The 17,439-nt window shown below is 34.1% G+C and overlaps 2 protein-coding genes and 1 long non-coding RNA gene across 13 annotated transcripts in view; 2 read left to right on the top strand and 1 right to left on the bottom strand.

The window, feature by feature from the left end:
- The window catches only part of LOC126925573 (muscarinic acetylcholine receptor DM1), a 43,435-nt gene that overhangs the window by 22,095 nt on the left and 3,901 nt on the right, over positions 1-17,439 (bottom strand). For 8 of the 9 annotated variants that reach the window (XM_050741268.1, XM_050741262.1, XM_050741261.1 and 5 more), the window contains one exon: positions 1,833-2,124. The gene's annotated coding sequence lies outside the window, so the exon portion shown is untranslated. Of the gene's footprint in view, positions 1-1,832; positions 2,125-9,273; positions 9,297-17,439 lie in introns of those variants that run through there. The other variant, XM_050741265.1, reaches the window with a different exon arrangement.
- LOC126925581 (uncharacterized) lies at positions 4,240-7,170 on the top strand. Of its 3 annotated transcripts, XR_007714008.1 has the most exons (4): positions 4,240-4,644; positions 4,739-5,008; positions 5,166-5,401; positions 5,720-7,170. It is a non-coding gene; the product is annotated as an uncharacterized LOC126925581 (long non-coding RNA). The 3 variants fall into 3 exon arrangements; XR_007714010.1 differs by having other exon boundaries at positions 4,240-5,008; positions 5,206-5,401; XR_007714009.1 differs by having other exon boundaries at positions 4,240-5,008.
- On the top strand, positions 7,225-10,197 carry LOC126925936 (uncharacterized protein PF3D7_1120600-like). Its single transcript, XM_050741947.1, has 3 exons — positions 7,225-7,315; positions 7,687-7,834; positions 9,345-10,197. The coding sequence occupies exons 1-3, from the start codon at positions 7,225-7,227 to the stop codon at positions 10,195-10,197; spliced, it is 1,092 nt and encodes a 363-aa protein (XP_050597904.1).

Below are 17,439 nucleotides of genomic sequence, written 5' to 3'. Positions count from 1 at the left end.
GTCGTCTCTATAAATTTCTCTCGGCCGCTATCAAATGAACCGATCGATGTCATTAATTATTTAACCAGATCGCCTAATTATCATAATCGTTTAACAGTGTAACAATATGATCGATGCGTAAACTGATCGTTTATTTATTCACTACTTTGTCACCTGATTAGTCAACTAATAAGACTCGATTATCCAAAGATTTCGAATCTCGTTTAAACTTTAACCAGTTAATTGGGGAATTTAATTTTTGAAACCTCCCGTAGCATTGATTCGTGGAGTGCGTAAATAAATACGATGAGTATACTCGTCGAATGCATCGAAATAAAATTTTTGTTCCACGTGTACACTCGTCGAACGTAGTTATCTGTTTAACGTAACTCGTTGTTGCAATCGTTCTCGAGAAACTGCAATTTTACAAGAAGATATTAATTTCCGTTAATTCTTCTACGTGGAAATTACGCGCGAAGTTAATCAATCGTCATTCATATCAAAACAGCGAAGAAAATATACTAAACATTATAATGTATGCTACGATATTTAGATAATGGAAAATTCGAATAGCTGGACGTTCGGATAATGGCGTTTTATTGTATCGCAAAAATACCTTTCAAGACGTTGGTAATGTTTGTTGGTTTATGAAAGTCATACTACGTCATTATGACATGCAAACAGAGCATCCACCGTTGGTATTTTCAGTTTTATTTTTAAAGGAATACGATTTTGCTCGATCGAGTAGATTGTCTGTTCCCTATGACAGCTGACTGTGTCACGTTGCCAACGATACATAACACTTCGACAAGATCGTCCATTGTTCCAACGAAACAATAACGATCGTAGCGCCATTTACTGGAAATCCGTCGAAACTTTCGCGTTCGTTCGGTATTATACTTATACGATGATAAATTTAAAGATATAAAATAACAGAATGAACTTTTGAAGGAAGTAAAATAAAATTCTAGTTATTCTTATTCAGTTAGCTGTTGCGACCTCTTTGAAAAGCGTGTACCTAAAATGTGTCGCATTGTTCACACTATATATAGATTTTTCATAATAATTATTTATATTTTTTTATTTATTCGTTTCATCTCGTTTTGCCCTCCAAATATTCGAAACATCTTAAAATTTACGAACATATTTTAGTTTTCACTAAAATTCCAATTTGAACAACAAATTATAACTGCTTTTTACGTATGACGAGTATACTCGTCATAACATAAGATACTGTCATTTCATCATGACGGGTATACCCGTCAGAAACAGCTAACTGGTTAATAAGGGGAACTGTGCGTATGACGAGTATACTCGTCATAACATAAGATACTGTCATTTCATCATGACGGGTATACCCGTCAGAAACAGCTAACTGGTTAATAAGGGGAACTGTGCGCTTTTATCTTTCATCTGTATGTTATGGTAGATCAAAATGTGGCATGGTCGTTGCATGATATTATACATTATTCATTTTCAGAATCACTCTTGTGAAATTTCAATTTAAAAGAAAAAAGAATCTTCAATTTTCTTCTTGCATTTTCTACTTTACATGCTAGTTCTTTTTTCTTATGCCCATATCTATGTACATTTGTATGTATGAACATCGTATTGCGTAATGTCAAGGTAAAATTTATTAAAAAAAAAAATAATAAAGGAAGAAGAGAAGATATTGATGTTTAAATGTATGATCATCGTATCGCGTAATATGTAATTAACTTTTAAAACTTATTTAAAATTAATCAACTTTTTAAACTTATTTAAAAAAAGGAAAAAAGGGAGAAGGATATAAAGTTTCTACGTCTGCACTTAACGAACGATAAAACAGATTTTCAATTATAAATTCTACTTACTTTTCGCTGATGCGTGCTTTCTGGAGCTCATAGTTGGTTAACGACAGCATGTCACATTTCCTGTTACACCGACGAATCCTCCTCAGGGAGCGCACCGCGGTTAATGAAAGCCCCATCGCCAGTCACCGGCATCTTGAACCTCGTGAACATAATAGCCGGCAGAGAATTCTACTTTTCATCGATCGAAACCCGCCTGAGGTTGCATTCTTCAACCGGGTATTTCACAGTCACGATATATCACAGTCGAAGGTGGTACTTCAGTCGGTGTTTCGCGGAATACAACGAACGATTACTGCAAATAAAAGAAAAAACAATTATGAGAGAATGCTCAGAATGCTGAACTAACTTTTCGAAGGATAGGAACAGAGAATATCACGAAATAGCATTAGCTAGAAAGTTTAAGCTTTAATCAGTTAAACAATTTTTAATTTAGCTAAATTTAATTTTAAAAATTCCTTACGCGCTATTAATTAAGCAATGACGAGTATATACGTCGAACGCAGGGCAAACGCTCGTATTACAAATTTTACGAAAAAAGTAACGCAAAACAAGGAAGAACTATCACATTTTTATTTGATAAAAAATTAACAATTTATTGTTGAAAAAAGGTATCGCTAGTAAAAATTTAAAAATTGCCAAAAAATAATAAAATAAAGTAGACAAAACAAATCGGAGAATAGCCGATATACGCAATAAAGTACACAAATGGCGATTCATTGGAGAAAATGGAGAACTCGATTTATACAAAGCGATACATTACACGAAACATAACCGATACACCAAAGAGAATAATCCAGTAATAAAAATTTTGTTTATAAAATACATAACATTTTGAATAGAAGTATAAAGGAAACATACCGCTAAATGTCATTTATGTAGTATCTAAATGGGTCTTAGAGAGAAAGGACAAGTAATGATGTTTTGATTTAATATATATTATTAAGAGCAACGAAATGATTACAATGCTGTTCTACGTTCTATTCTCGCATGCAGCTTTCTGCTTCCCAATTCAAGCTCTGCCCACTCCGCACACTCCACACGCTCTCCACACTCTCCACACTCTACACGCTCTGTACGCTCTGCACACTCTGCACCCTCTACACACTCTACCTTTTCCCGTTCTTCGGAACAGGTATCCCGAAACCCCCGTGGTCAAGGTCACGCAGCCTTTTCACGAAAACTGTCCACTTAAAGGACCCAACGATACATTGATGCTAAACGGTACTTTGTTTACAGTTCGGCCGATACCTTAGGCCTTTTGGCCCCGATACTACATTTATATTACCTTTTACTAAAATTTTGAGTTTTTATAGTAAATGGTAATTCTTTATTTTACACGACGAGTATACACGTCGAACGCAGTTGATTAGTTAATACGTGGACTTAAGTAAAGAATCGTACGTTAAGTTCTACGACTACCGTTTTAAGTACGAAGGAATGTGAAATAGAAAATCGTAAATCAAACACATTTCTAGGCAGCAGAGGCTGAAATAAGATCAAATTACTATCGATTAAGTTTTAATATTTTAGTCCACTAATAATGGAACAACGTTAAATGAATTTAATTGTATTGTTCATAAAGCGAAGCTTATAAGAGATGATAATTGGTATGAAGGTTATTTTTATATATATAAAAAAAATAAATAAATAAATCGAAACGTAGAATAAGATTTTTCCATTTGTAGCTCCATTTTCGAGAAAATTAAGCTTGGAAATTTGTTAAGTGTATGCGAATAGCGTGACAAATTATCATCTTTAAAACCTCTAAGGGAAACGTAATATCGCGTTGTTATTAGGGTTAACAACCAATTAGCCGGTTTATCATAGTCATCAGTCTACATACGAGTTCTAAGATCTATATGGATAGCGGAACTTTGAATTCTAATTAGAACTCGGAAGTCGTGCAGTTTCTTCGTGCTGTTTCAATAGCAATTATATGTATAGTTTATCACAAAGCCGCAAAAGCGACGAAAGGAGATTGCCAGCCAGTTGGCCAAATTGAACACTCATGTTAATATTCGATATTTTGTCTCGATCAATCTTATGTTACAACTTTTCCTTTTTTTCATTTGATTTTCATTCGATCGTTTCGATTATTTTCTGAACTTGATTTAGGTATTGATATTAAAATATGAATTTGCAATTTGGATATGAATGGTGATAAAAAAATATAAATTTCCATAAACGTCCAGACACTACTAATTTGTTATTTAAATTCAAAGTTGAGAGCTATAATCTTTGGAAGTTTCCATTTCTCACGATTAGATGCTTTCTAGAGGCGTCCTAGTGGAGTGTTTACCTTCGTAACAGCGACAACTTTACTGTACCGTAATGTTAGTTCCTTTTCGCGAGAGTTGGCACGAATGATTTGTTTTTATTGTTTTCCTCCTAAAAGCGTGCGAGTTCCTTCCTTCTCGAGGAGAAGACACGTAACGTGTACACGCGGGTGCAGTTATAGCGAAGGGACGCGCGATAAAATGTGTGTTGAAAGTCATCGGGGCTTTGTACTCTTTTATCTCAATAAAATCCAGCAGTCCGAACTGAGTGAGAGAAATGTTTTGAAGATAGAGACAGAGAGTAGAACAAAGGAATGTGAACGTACAGGTGGAAGAATGGGCCGACCTGGAAAATGTTTATTAAAATAATATATTACTTCGTTTGAGCGGATGTTATCTCGAAATATAATTATGCGTTCGTTTGCCTGAATAAGGAAGTGATTCTCCATCGAATTATTTTATCATTTAGCTATCAAATAAACGAATCTTTCGTTTAATCGATACGCAACAAAATTAATATCAGAAATAACAGAGTGGTAACATTTTATGGATTTATAATATCTGCATTTTTATCGATTTCAAGGGCTTTTTTATACGGATAAAAACTTCTATTGTGTTTTCCTCGTGTAGATTTCAAAATCTTAGAGAAGCTTTCAAACAGATGGGTGCTGATCTTTCGTAATCTTTTTCTAAGCTCTTATACACAGCAACCGACGAACGTTGTAAATGATTCTTCCGTAATAAAGAACATCAACCACGGACTACAAGTGTTGTTTTATTCTATGCAATTAAATTGGCCCCAACGTCATTAAGCTACCGCTACAGGCATAGCGCAAGAGCGCTAGTTACGCACGCACAGATTGACACATTCGTTAGCAAATATACGGTCAAAAACAAGATGTAAGTATCAGGGGTTCTCTACTTTACACCTTTAAACGTGGGAACCTTTTCTTGCCTTCTCTTAATCCTCCATCTGAATATTGGATCGTTTTCGACCACTAATTTGAAGTAATTTTCTATTTCTCTCATATTTTTGTTCAACTTTTGCTTTTCTTAGAAAAACACATACACATACACATACATATATATGTATATAGGATCCGGCCGAATAACACGCAGAAGGGTGCATGACGTGATTTCTTATGGAAAAGTAAGCATGGAATAGAATTTTAATTGACAATAGAAGGCTTAGTTTTCGAAAAAATTGAGTTCGAAAAGTATACTTGAACATGGCTAATTACCGTAAACTGGATACAAGTAAACAATCAATATGGCGTTGTTGTGGAAGCGGAAGTAAGTAAAACATGTAAAATAAAATCTTCCCGTTTAAGACTTTATCTTTAAGAAAATAAAGCTTGAACGTGTTTAGTTAAAAATCGATCTAGTACTACACGCATAATAAATTTTCGAATTTATTTTTTCGGAAACAACGTGTCTTGAGAGAAAATTGTATTCTATATTTTTGACTTATTTTCACACGTAGAGCCACCTACTGTCGATTATATTTAGTCCGTAACTAGCCACGTTTAATTTTCAAGCTCGATTTTCGCGTAAACTGACCGGAGAATGAAGAAGTTTTGTTCTATAATTTTTTTCTTATTTTTCTACTAGGAGTCACGTTCTGCACGCTTTTACATGTTATTCAGCGGGATCCTGTATATATGACATGTAATAATAAAGTTACTAGATGATGTTCTGGATGCTTGGAAAAGTATTCAAGAATTTTGGGGAGATTTTTTAAAACACAAAAACGTAAAAAAAGCACCGCATGGACTTAAACGAACTACTATGCAGACGGAAGGTTAAACGCTAGAGAATATAATATGCAGAGGATTAATAACGAAATAAACAATCAATCAGCGATTAAGGAAGAACCATCGATCAATAATTTTTCAGTAATTGTCTGTCTGACTGTCGTTGCGTGTAACCTGGAAACGTCAGATATGACAAGCAGCCGATGCACGGTATAATATCCATCACACGGCCGCACGCATGAAACAAAAAGAGAAGAGAATAAGAAATACTAAAAAAAAAAAAAAAATTCCAGAAATACTAGAAAAATCAATTAAACCTCGATTGAAATCATGTCATTACGATATGACTTGACTGGTTCCTCTGGAAACAGCCGCATATTTAATATTTTAGATTTCTCTCAAAAATTATAAAATTATTATAAACAATAGATCATAACTTTTCGATCGATGTGCCGTTTATATAGTAATCAATTATGAAACGTAATTTCCCGAGGAACGAAAAGTTTTTGGTCGCTTAGCTTTCAAAGTTCCACAGCGTTGTTTTCGGTAGAAGGAAACAACACTGTAATTTTGTGTTGCAGCGCGGCAGTCGACCGGACAAAGTATACGCGATGAAAGTATAGTTAGAGAAAAGAGGCAGCTTTTGCTGGACATTAAAAAGGAATTTCTTCCCTGGGCTCTTTAAAGAGAATTCCTTTGTGCAAAGTTTTAAGTATTTTCTCTGAGCTCAAAGAACTTCTTTAACAACCTCAAACAAACTTTTTACAACTTTATTCGCCGTGCCTAACTATGTTCTGTTTAAATACGATATTTGATTGGCGATCGTCCAAATAATATATTCTGTCAATTTTCAATCATTATTTTAGCACTAATCATACCAGGCCCGGTCAAATGACCAGTTTTGAAATTTAATTAAAAATTGTACATTCATCGTTACCTCCTTTGTTCATCCAACTTTATGTAAATTCTGATATTAACAAAAATTGAGGAATCGATTAATCAGACAATTTACACAATTAAGGTTAAACGGACAAAAGAAATAACGATGAATGTACAATTTTAAATTAAATTTTGAAATCAGCCAGATTAACAGAGTCAGGTATAGTCAGTGTTAAAAACACGTTCCATTATATGAACGTTCTGTTCGCTGAATGTTACGATTATTATGCGTAAGCATTGTAAACAAGTGCAGAATGTTCACATACTTCCGTAGGATTTCTACTAACCACGGACTTAATTACGAACCAAGATGTAATTAGAATTCATAAAAAGTCAAGTTTAGGAGAGTGCAGTAACATGGTAGGAAATGCTTGGTTGTAGATGAAAAACGAAACGCCGAGGTAAACTTTCTTGCCGTGTGAAATGCTAGAAGAAACTGAGGAACTGAACTTGGGCGGAAATGACACAGATAAAGTTATCGCAATGTCATATACAATAACAGGATGCAACGATTGTAACGAGTCCAGCGAAACAGAGCGCTATCGATTCGCTAAGAATTACAATAATCGAGCAAATTCTTCCGACGAAGTTATCTCGCAAAATGTTTTGAACGACGACCGAGAAGTGGAATAATCAGGATGTGACGAACGACAGCAGTAACGAAGATATATCATCTCGTTTCGTGGTATTTATTTTCGATTTTCGAACAGTCAGCTCAGATACCATATCAATTTATACGTAGTCGCGACCATAATCGAAGATTTCTTATAGACAACACCGTAAGTGGCAAATATCGAATTCTTTTAGGAGAGAGGAAGAGTTTGTCTGGCTTAAAAGCACTTTCAAAATTTCATTTGCTTCAATTGTTATACGACTCAAATTAAGCGTATAATAATCCAAATGGCTCGGAAAATTCTCTAGTTTCTGCTCTAGCATGGTTGAAATTCATGGATAAAAGGATTGTACTTGTAGAAGAGCTTGCATGCAACCAAAAGTCCAAAGCCAAAGCTCTTAGTCATAAATGCAATTCGCTGTAAGTATCGATCCTATTTGACCCTGAATAACTTGTATAAAAACAAGAAATATATATAAGGTTCAATAATGGGGTAATTCAGGGATCGATTCTGAAATCTGAAAATCGAGGTTTTTATTATGAAATGATTGGATAAAATACAAAAGTGAACAACAATTAATATGCGTCTATAACAATCAATAACGATGATTATCTAAACGGGAAATTATAAGTCTTTGGTGCAATGTTTACCTGAAAATCGAGAATCGATTTTCAACGTCCTGAGCTACCGATCTTTCTTCTTCAGTCTTAAATCTTAAATCTTCAACAATTATTAAACAATTATTCTATAACCTTGTCTGTCTCTCTAATGTAACTCTCTGTCCGTCCGTCTGGGAAACACGTGCTTCTTCACTGGTCGTCCGTGCAACAAAGGAAGATCGGTCTCTCCATTAAACACAGCCTGTCGTGCTACCCGTACAAAAAAAGAATCCCTATCCTACAAGAACTCTAGGGATTTTACATATATTCTTTGAAAATGTCTTTTTCTTTATCTTTATTACAGAAGTATATCTCATAATGTTCCGAGCAAAAATTGTTGAGCATGTCTGTCGCTTAATGATATTTACATTGTTTTCTATAAATTTGTTATAATTTTTATTTCAACGCTATTATTAATTATTTACAAATAGAAATTGTTCTTAAATCTTAAGTACTTAAATAAAGAATATTCCCATTGGCACGTACGACATTATACGATAAAAAAACATATTTTTTTATTTTTGCACTTACAGCCTCGTCTACAAGAAATCTTCAACTATGATTTAATACTTCATAGATCCAATACGGTCATGCTTGAAAACAGCTTGAAAGATTGCCCACATTTTTTTCTTATTTAAGGTTTCGTATAATCTCGTTGATTGCCCCCAGCTACTTTAGCTTATAAATTTTAACGCGTGTTCGCGGTCTTTGCGTAATGCTTTCCGGATTGACTTCTTTGCGAGCGATATTAGAAACAGCGACCCGATTACCAGGTTATGTACACACGATAACGCATTATCGGATCGAGATGATCTCTTTCCTGAATCCTTTCGCAACTTTGGACGCTCGATGTTCGCAATATATTAGGTCGTCCGAAAAGTTCCTTTCATTTTATAAGAAAATAATGGATACACAACATTTTCTGTCTTATATTATTTTATCGAATTACGTGTGATCCATTTTGTTCTATCAGGATAAAGATCATAACGTTCGACAGATTAGGTTTCATGTTTGTACAAAGATACGTCGTTGTGAAAGACGTGTCTGTAAAAGAAAGACTCTTTTCGGACAACTTAATACAACCCCTAAATATTCGGAACAATTCGAAGCTTAGAACTCTTGAAAGTCTTAATAATCTTGATAATCTTAAAAGTCCTGAAAGTCTTGATAGTCTTGGAAGTCCTGAAAATCTTAATTACCTTGATAATCCTGAAAGTCCTGAAAGTCTTGGAAGTCTTGGTAGTCTTGAAAGTCTTTGAAATATTGGAAGTTTTGAAAGCCTTGATAGTCTTGGAAGTCTCGAAAATCTTAATTACTTTGATAATCGTGAAAGTCTTGGAAGTCTTGGTAGTCTTGAAAGTCCTGGGAATATTGGAAGTTCTGAAAGTTTTGGAAATATTGGAAGTTCTGATAGTCTTGGAAATATTGAAAGTTCTGAAAGTCTTGATAGTCTTGGAAGTCTTGAAAATCTTAATTACCTTGATAATCCTGAAAGTCTTGGAAGTTCTGAAAGTTTTGGAAATATTGGAAGTTCTGAAAGTCTTGGAAATATTGAAAGTTCTGAAAGTCTTGATAGTCTTGGAAGTCTTGAAAATCTGAATTACCTTGATAATTCTGAAAGTCTTGGAAGTTCTGAAAGTTTTGGAAATATTGGAAGTTCTGAAAGTCTTGGAAATATTGAAAGTTCTGAAAGTCTTGATAGTCTTGGAAGTCTTGAAAATCTGAATTACCTTGATAATTCTGAAAGTCTTGATAGTCTTGAAAGTCTTGATAGTCTTGGAAGTCTTGAAAATCTTAATTACCTTGATAATTTTGAAAGTCTTGGAAGTCTTGATAGTCTTGATAGTCTTGGAAATCCCGAAAGTCTTGGAAATATTGAAAGTTGTGAAAGTCTTGATAGTCTTGGAAGTCTTGAAAATCTGAATTACCTTGATAATTCTGAAAGTCTTGATAGTCTTGAAAGTCTAGATAATCTTGGAAGTCCCAAAAGTCTTGGGAATATTGCAAGTTCTGAAAGTCTTGAAAATCTTAATTATCTCGATAATCTTGAAAGCCTTGATAGTCTTGATAGCCTTAGAAGCCTTGATAATTTTGAAAGTGTTAATAGTCCTGGAAATATTTGAAGTTCTGAAAGACTTGATAATCTTGATGATCTTGAAAGTCTTGAAATTCTAATCGCGGGTCCTGATACATATATTATACTTCGCCATCAATTTCTAATGTGTTAAATATTAAATTAAATTGAATGTTAACCCCTATCGTTCTGTTACGTGAAAATTCTCTTACGTAAACACATTTATACGCCGATTAATTCATCTAACGAACGTTCTACTGTGATCGTATTATTTATTATTAAGATTAAAGATGTAAAAAAAAGTAGAAAGAGAGGTGAAACAAATAACAGGAGGGAAGATTTTACACCTCGGATATATGATATGTGTGATAAAAGCCGTGAAACGTGATAGGATCGTAACAGTCGAACCATTTCCTGCGTAATTCGTTGTTGAGAATGAAGCCTTGGGCGGCCAAATCTTTGTCACCGAACATAGTACATAAATTCTCAGTTATCGTTATAGTATCGTAGCTGTGTTATCGCATATGTTCCTCTCGCGAATCTTTAATTTTCCTGCTCAGGTGTTCCTTCCGTGTGAACTGATTTGAATAAAAAACTGAAAATATAGCAGAGATCGAAGTATTTTATCTCTAAGTAAAATAAATAAATATTCGCAACTTTTATAAAATAAAATATTTCAAACTCCCTTCGAACAAACAAAAATTTATGGTCGAAGGAAATATCGTGTTTCGTATTTTTCGAAAGTGAATGAAACGTCAGTTTTTACGAAGATAAAAATATTCTATTTTTCACGAAGATAAGAGAGTATTTTGTATTTAGGTGAAATAAATATTCTCGATCTTCGCGCGATGAATTATTTCCGATATTCCTGTCCCGATTATTTTGAAAACAAACATTCCGACATGGTATTTCTCGCGTGACATATTTTATTTAATAAAACGTTAACAAAGATAAAGAACGAAAATTGCAACGAAAACAAAGCTTCTTCTCCGGAAAGACGATCTTCGGAATTTTCTTGGTATCATCAATTTCCCAGATTGCTTTTCAAATCGTTATAAAGTTGGAAAAGTAGCACGAGTGACAGCAATAAAAGTAAAATAAGAACGAAGTGAGAGGAGAATGGTTGAGTAAGCCAGTAGTATAAGCGTTATTCGGTCAGACCACGAGATTCAAAGTTCGCTTCTTCTTTCGACGCGAGGTAAAAAGACCAACAGTATCAGAATCAACGAGCATTACTTGCATTTTGTGAACGAATTCGTTTTAAACCAATAAAAATTCTTGCGAAATTTTACACGAGGAATCTTCTTCGTTCCGTTGCCTAATTATTTACGTTTCATCGCTATTGGATTTGCCTTCACAATTAAAAAAGCTTCCCTAGCAAGCACATGTGATTTTATTTCCGAAAGTCCTCGATTCTTCCCTATCAAAGAATTTTTCTTCTTAAGAATACTTGTTCTTTGTTGTAAAACATTCTTTTCTCCTTTCTCTCCATCTCTCCCTCTCTCTTTTTCAACAGACAATAGACAATTGATTTGGCAAAGGCCTCTATGTAAGGGCCAATCGTTAGATTGTTATACCATTTCTGTGAAAAGCTTGGGAAACTCTAAAAGCTATAAAATCGTCTTCCAAAAGTAATTTAAGTAGAAAAATTACGAAAGTACACGATTAGGTATTTGTATAAGTAACAATCTTTCTTTTATACAACGTTGATTTGTACTGTTCCTTTGAGCCTTATTATCCTTGTTATTAATAATTAAATAATATATTGCTGTAATTTTCATTGCACGTTATACGTTATAGCAGAGTCATTTTACATGCTCTTCAATGTTCGCTTTTATAATTTGCCAGCTGTCTTTATTTATGTACATTTTTCGTCTAAGTTCACTATACATTTCGGCTAGTCTTTTAAGACGTGATCGACTAATTTTGGCTTTCTCCTGTCACATATTTGACATAGTACTTCTTCATTCATATATTATGATACTTCACTTATCCTCTTGATTTTCTAGTCTTTTCTTTCTGTCAGTTTTATCCGTGCTAGTACAATAATTAATATTACCCAGAGAAATTGTACCGATTTGCCTTCTTCTTCTTCTGTACTTTATTTCCACAAATGTCAATTACTACGTATTTTTGTATACTCGACAAATTAATTCACTAACCGATCCATATAATTTCCTTCAGAAGTATTATTAATACTTTACCGACCGATAGCCGATTAATCGGTTTTTTGTGGCCGACGCTTACTGACCGATAGCCGATTAATTAGTTTTTTGTTGCCGACGCTTACCGACTGATAGCCTACTAATCGGCTTTTTGTCGCCGACAATCTTTCTCATTTGAGCAGTAATTTGTTATCTAGTACTAAGGTACCTTGCTCGGTTGCGTCAGTTCCGTTGCTGTGTAAGTTCCCACAGTTTTATACCAATTTGAAAAACTTACCGTTCGCGATGAACGAGAGGAATGGTATTGGAGAGTCTAAACCGAAACACAGCCGGCGCTAGGGAGAATCTGCGCCTGAGCTGCCAGTCAGATGTGTGTATGCTATATAACCGGTAGCGGTCAGTAAAGTGTTAACATTATTATTAACATTAACAGTATTATTAACATGTTTGGCGCAACTCATGTTAAATTACATTCGATTCTGCATAACTTGATATTCAGAGTTTGTAAACTTACACAACCTGCTCTGTTAAATATTTATCTGTACATACAACATGTTACATTAATATATCAAATGTACATATTATAGAGCAACTAAGTTACCCTGCATAGAAAGCTCAAATTTTTGCCGCTCGTATTAGTATTTAATAGCAAACAAAACGAGACGATAATTAGAATAACTAATAATACGATAGAACGTGCAAATATACATTCGACTAAATCGTACTAACGACTGGCGAAACGCTAACCAAGTCAAAGCTCTACAAATTGGTTTAACGATCGGACCTAACAAGTGTATCTGAAATCTGGAAACTCTCTAATTCAATCAGGTCCCCGTGAAGCTCATATTGAAAAAAAAAAGAAAATAACTGGAACACCAGGCACGAAATATCACTGCAACATTTCGAAATTACTTTTCCGGTATGAAACGGACGCAGTTTTTCAACTTTCAGAAGATATCGTAAACGTTGCGAACGGATGTTTGATCAATTACATTTGTTGCTTGGAAAATCGCCATTCGTAACAACAAATTGATCGACGGTTGTTCTAAATTCGCGAGCAATGGAACTTTTTGTTAATAAAATTCCAAAACGCCACGCTCGATCAAATCAATTTCTACTATGATTTTAGACAATTTGCCTCCTGATGGTCGACTAATATTACTATGTATCTAACATTTATAAAAGTAATCAATCTCAACATTAGAAGATTGTGTTAATTTTCAAAATCCAAATCTGGAATTAATTGATATTATTATTTATCGCGATATGTATAATTTTATGTGCTAGGTTAGATTGGCCACGTAGTAGTGACATACGTATGCGAATATGGGTGTGTGAAGTATGCGTGCGCGCTGCGTCTCAAAAAACAGATGAATATAACTGTTCCTTTGGCAGTGTGGTATGGAAGATGGCGAGACAAAGAGAATGCTGAGACGCGTGCAAATGTATATCGACGAATATCCTGGAAATCGTTTATTAAATAAATCTAAAACTATTTTAATATGAATTCTAAGTGTAACCTTAGTGTTCCTTTACTTTTATTTCGGTAATTAAGATCAACATTATTATTATTTGATTATCGTATGCAGATTGTAAGCCTAGTGCAATATCTGTCACAAACGTGCACATTTCACGCGTAGAATTAATCGATATTTACATAGCGTATACCATGGTACACATTTCGCGTTCGAATGTTTCAAAACCTCTTTTTTTTCTTTTTTTAAATCATCTCTGGTTTAACCATGCTGGTGCCTCGCTCGTCTTCTATTTAAACGAAAATTAAACAGTCATTCGTCAAAGCTCGTTTCAGTTCAGAGAACGGGATTTACTGCGAATTCTATGACTCGATCGGAGATTTTTGAATCACCGTTACAATTAAAGCTGCACTTTTCTCTCTCGGTGGAACCTCCGCCCGAGCAAAGGAGTTTCACGAGTCTTTGAACGAATATCTGGTCACCGAACTTGTACTAAAAGAAGTTTCAGAAAGTCAAGGCTTTTCTACTTCGTCAATTTAATCCCGAAAAAAAAAAAAGAAAAGAGCGTTTAATAGAAATTATAACGAGAGTGATGCACGAATTAAATCAACCACTGTACGGAGCACTGCTGCTAATTCGTTTTAACGTAAAAGCGTAGAAAATATCAGCGCGCGTTCGATAGTCAAACGAACGAATTTCTGTTGTGAAAGATTCTTTTCGTAAAAATCCTCGGATAATAATACACGTAAACGCGAATTTATCTGTTTTTCTTTTCTTTTAATTTTCGTATAACGAGACGATTCCACAAGAAGATTATCGCTTCTGCTAGTTATTTTACCATTTACCACATAAAGAGTAGTTACGATTTGCTGTTTAAATTGCAATTTAGTAATTGCAGTAAACTGCAGTAATAAAATTAAAAAATAAAAATCATTTCATTTCAACTTAATTCCATATTATAACGGCCGCACATACTCTGTGTTTCACGACTATACTCGTCATCGCTTACCTTTTGCCACACAATTTAGGTACACACTTTTCAAACAGATGGCGACAGCTAATTGATTAGTACAAATTAAGTCGTTAATATATTTCAATGCATTTTTCCAACACTCTATGTGCAAAATGAAAGGTTTACAGAGATGAAAGTTACTCGAGAAAATAAGACTTAATCTCGAAATCTAGACTTCTCCATTTTGTCGAAAACTAAAACGCTGAAAGCACTATTAAATCTAGGGCTCACGGCAACTCGACGACACTCGCCAGTTTGAATTACGGATTCTTTAAACGCTTCAACAAATTCATCCCTTCCTAATTTCAATTATCAAACTTTTTTTTTCTTCAGTATTCTTGCTCAGATAATAACATCTTTCATTACGAATTACCGCTTCTTGTTTGTTATTAGTTCGTCTCATAGCCTGTCTCGTATCAATACTTTAGGAACACAGACGAGTTTATGCCTGTACGAAGTAACTTTTTTTTATTTAATCGTTCTGCTCATTTCACGGTATATATCGGGGAGCTTAATGAGGAAACTTGGCGATTACATAGAGAGCTGGTCGGTGTAAGAAATGAGTTGGTACAAAAATATGTTCCATCCAGTTTCTGTAACAGATTATTATTGGCCGATAGTTTGGAATCGTCTACTTCAACCTGTTTCACAATCGTTACAGCGCAGAATCTTTAAAAGAAGCTGTTTCACATATAAAATATTTTATCGTAGGTTTCCTCTCTCCTAACTATTTATACAGGCTGTTTCATTTTTATCCCGCTAAACGCGGCGTCGGCATATTCCACGATTAAAAATAAGGAAAAAATGTTGTATAAATGTAGGGTAACGCGAATGCTTTATTACAAACTTACAACAAAAATAAGGAAAAATTATAAACTACTGGATTCTCGTTCGATCGATTGGTCGCGTTTACTTCTTGCTCAAAGTTCTTGCAAATACAAAACCGACATTGTCTCCATGCAAAATCGAATAAGAAATCGGTCGTTGGTAATTTTGTTATTCTTGTTACAATTTTGTAGTAAGTCATTACGACGATTATATATTTATATAACGCTCTTTCCTTATTCTCAATGATAAAATATGCTGATCTCTGAGTTTAGTGTGGCAATACTTTATTATTAATACTTCGTAATATTTATTACTTTTATCATCATCCTCACTGTTACGTTAGGCTATCGCTTATTATAAGCTTAGGTAGCAAACGAGTTACAAAGATAAATAAGAAAATTATATAAGTAACGATATATAAGTTAATTAGTGAGGTGTGCACCTAAGTAACAATATTTCTTTGATACGACGTTCGTTTGTACTATCCATTTGAGTATTATTTCTATCCTTATTAATAATAGTTAATGTCACATCGTCCTGAACGAAGGAATGCTGTCTTACTCTAGGCAAAACGCTCTAATTTTCATTGCACTCTGTATGAAGCAGCGGAGTCTTCTTACGTCCTCTTCAGCGTTCGCTTTCATAATCACTTAACCAGTTAGCTGTTTCGAGCTCTTTGAAAAGTGTATACCTGAAATGTGTCACTATATACACTATACATATAGTTTTTCCATAATAATTATTTATATCTTTATATTTGTTCGTTTTATTTCCTCTTGGCCTCCGAATATTCAAAACGTCGAAATTTACGAATATATTTTAGTTTTCATTAAAATTGCAATTTGAACAGCGAATTATAACTACCTTTTACGCATGACGAGTATACTCGTCATAGCACAAAATATTGCAAATTATTTCTTTATGACGATTATACTCGTCAAAAACGGCTAATTGCTTAAATACATTTAAAATTATTGAAATGTATATTTGATGTTACTTAAATATATCTGGAATTGTATTTGTATTATACATTTATAAGAAATTGAAAGAAACAAAAATACGCACGGTGTCGGAATATTAATGCCAGCCACTGTAAATGGCCACCAGGAACCATGAGGGAATCGCGTTGAGCATAAAATATTTTCACTGAAATGTTTTCATGCTCTATATTTGCTGTAAACGAAAATAGTTCTATATATGGCCGAGACCAATATAGATCAGCGATACAAAACGCACACATAGGAGAGAAAGGCTAACCAACATTTATAGATACCTATATAGAAAACTGCTAAAAATACAAAAAAACCTGCTCTCGCAATTACGCCCTGTTCTCCTGGCTATATTAGATACAGAATAATTAAAGAGAATCCTGATTGTACTCGTACGCTAACCGAGAATACCGTATGATCATGATAACTTGATCTCTTTTTTTTTCTTTTTTTCTTTAATATCTAGCATTACAGTCCTGTTACTCCGCAACTATGCCTTGTTATTTAAAAAAAATATATTAAAATGCTTAGAGATAAGTTTTTCTTTATTGCCGTGTATTTAACTTTATGGATAATTGTTTTAACCTCTGTTTAAATCACGGTGGATTTTAGCTGTTCCAAAGTAAAATATAAAATAAACCGGGTCCAGATTTATACTTGTTTCGGTGTAATTGACGAGCACACTGCGTGTGTTTATGGAAATTTGGATTTTTGAAGATACGACTAAAATACACAGGTTTGAAACGGAAATTTGATTTTTGAATAAAATTTCTTTCTCTCTCATTTCTCTCAAAACTAATCAGTTGCCAAAAGAATCCAAAT

The sequence above is a fragment of the Bombus affinis genome, chromosome 16 (assembly GCF_024516045.1).
Source record: "Bombus affinis isolate iyBomAffi1 chromosome 16, iyBomAffi1.2, whole genome shotgun sequence".
In the NCBI taxonomy this organism is placed as follows: Eukaryota; Metazoa; Arthropoda; class Insecta; order Hymenoptera; family Apidae; genus Bombus; species Bombus affinis.
The sequence above is the reverse complement of the archived record's forward strand: the minus strand, read 5'-3'. Positions and strand labels throughout refer to the sequence as shown.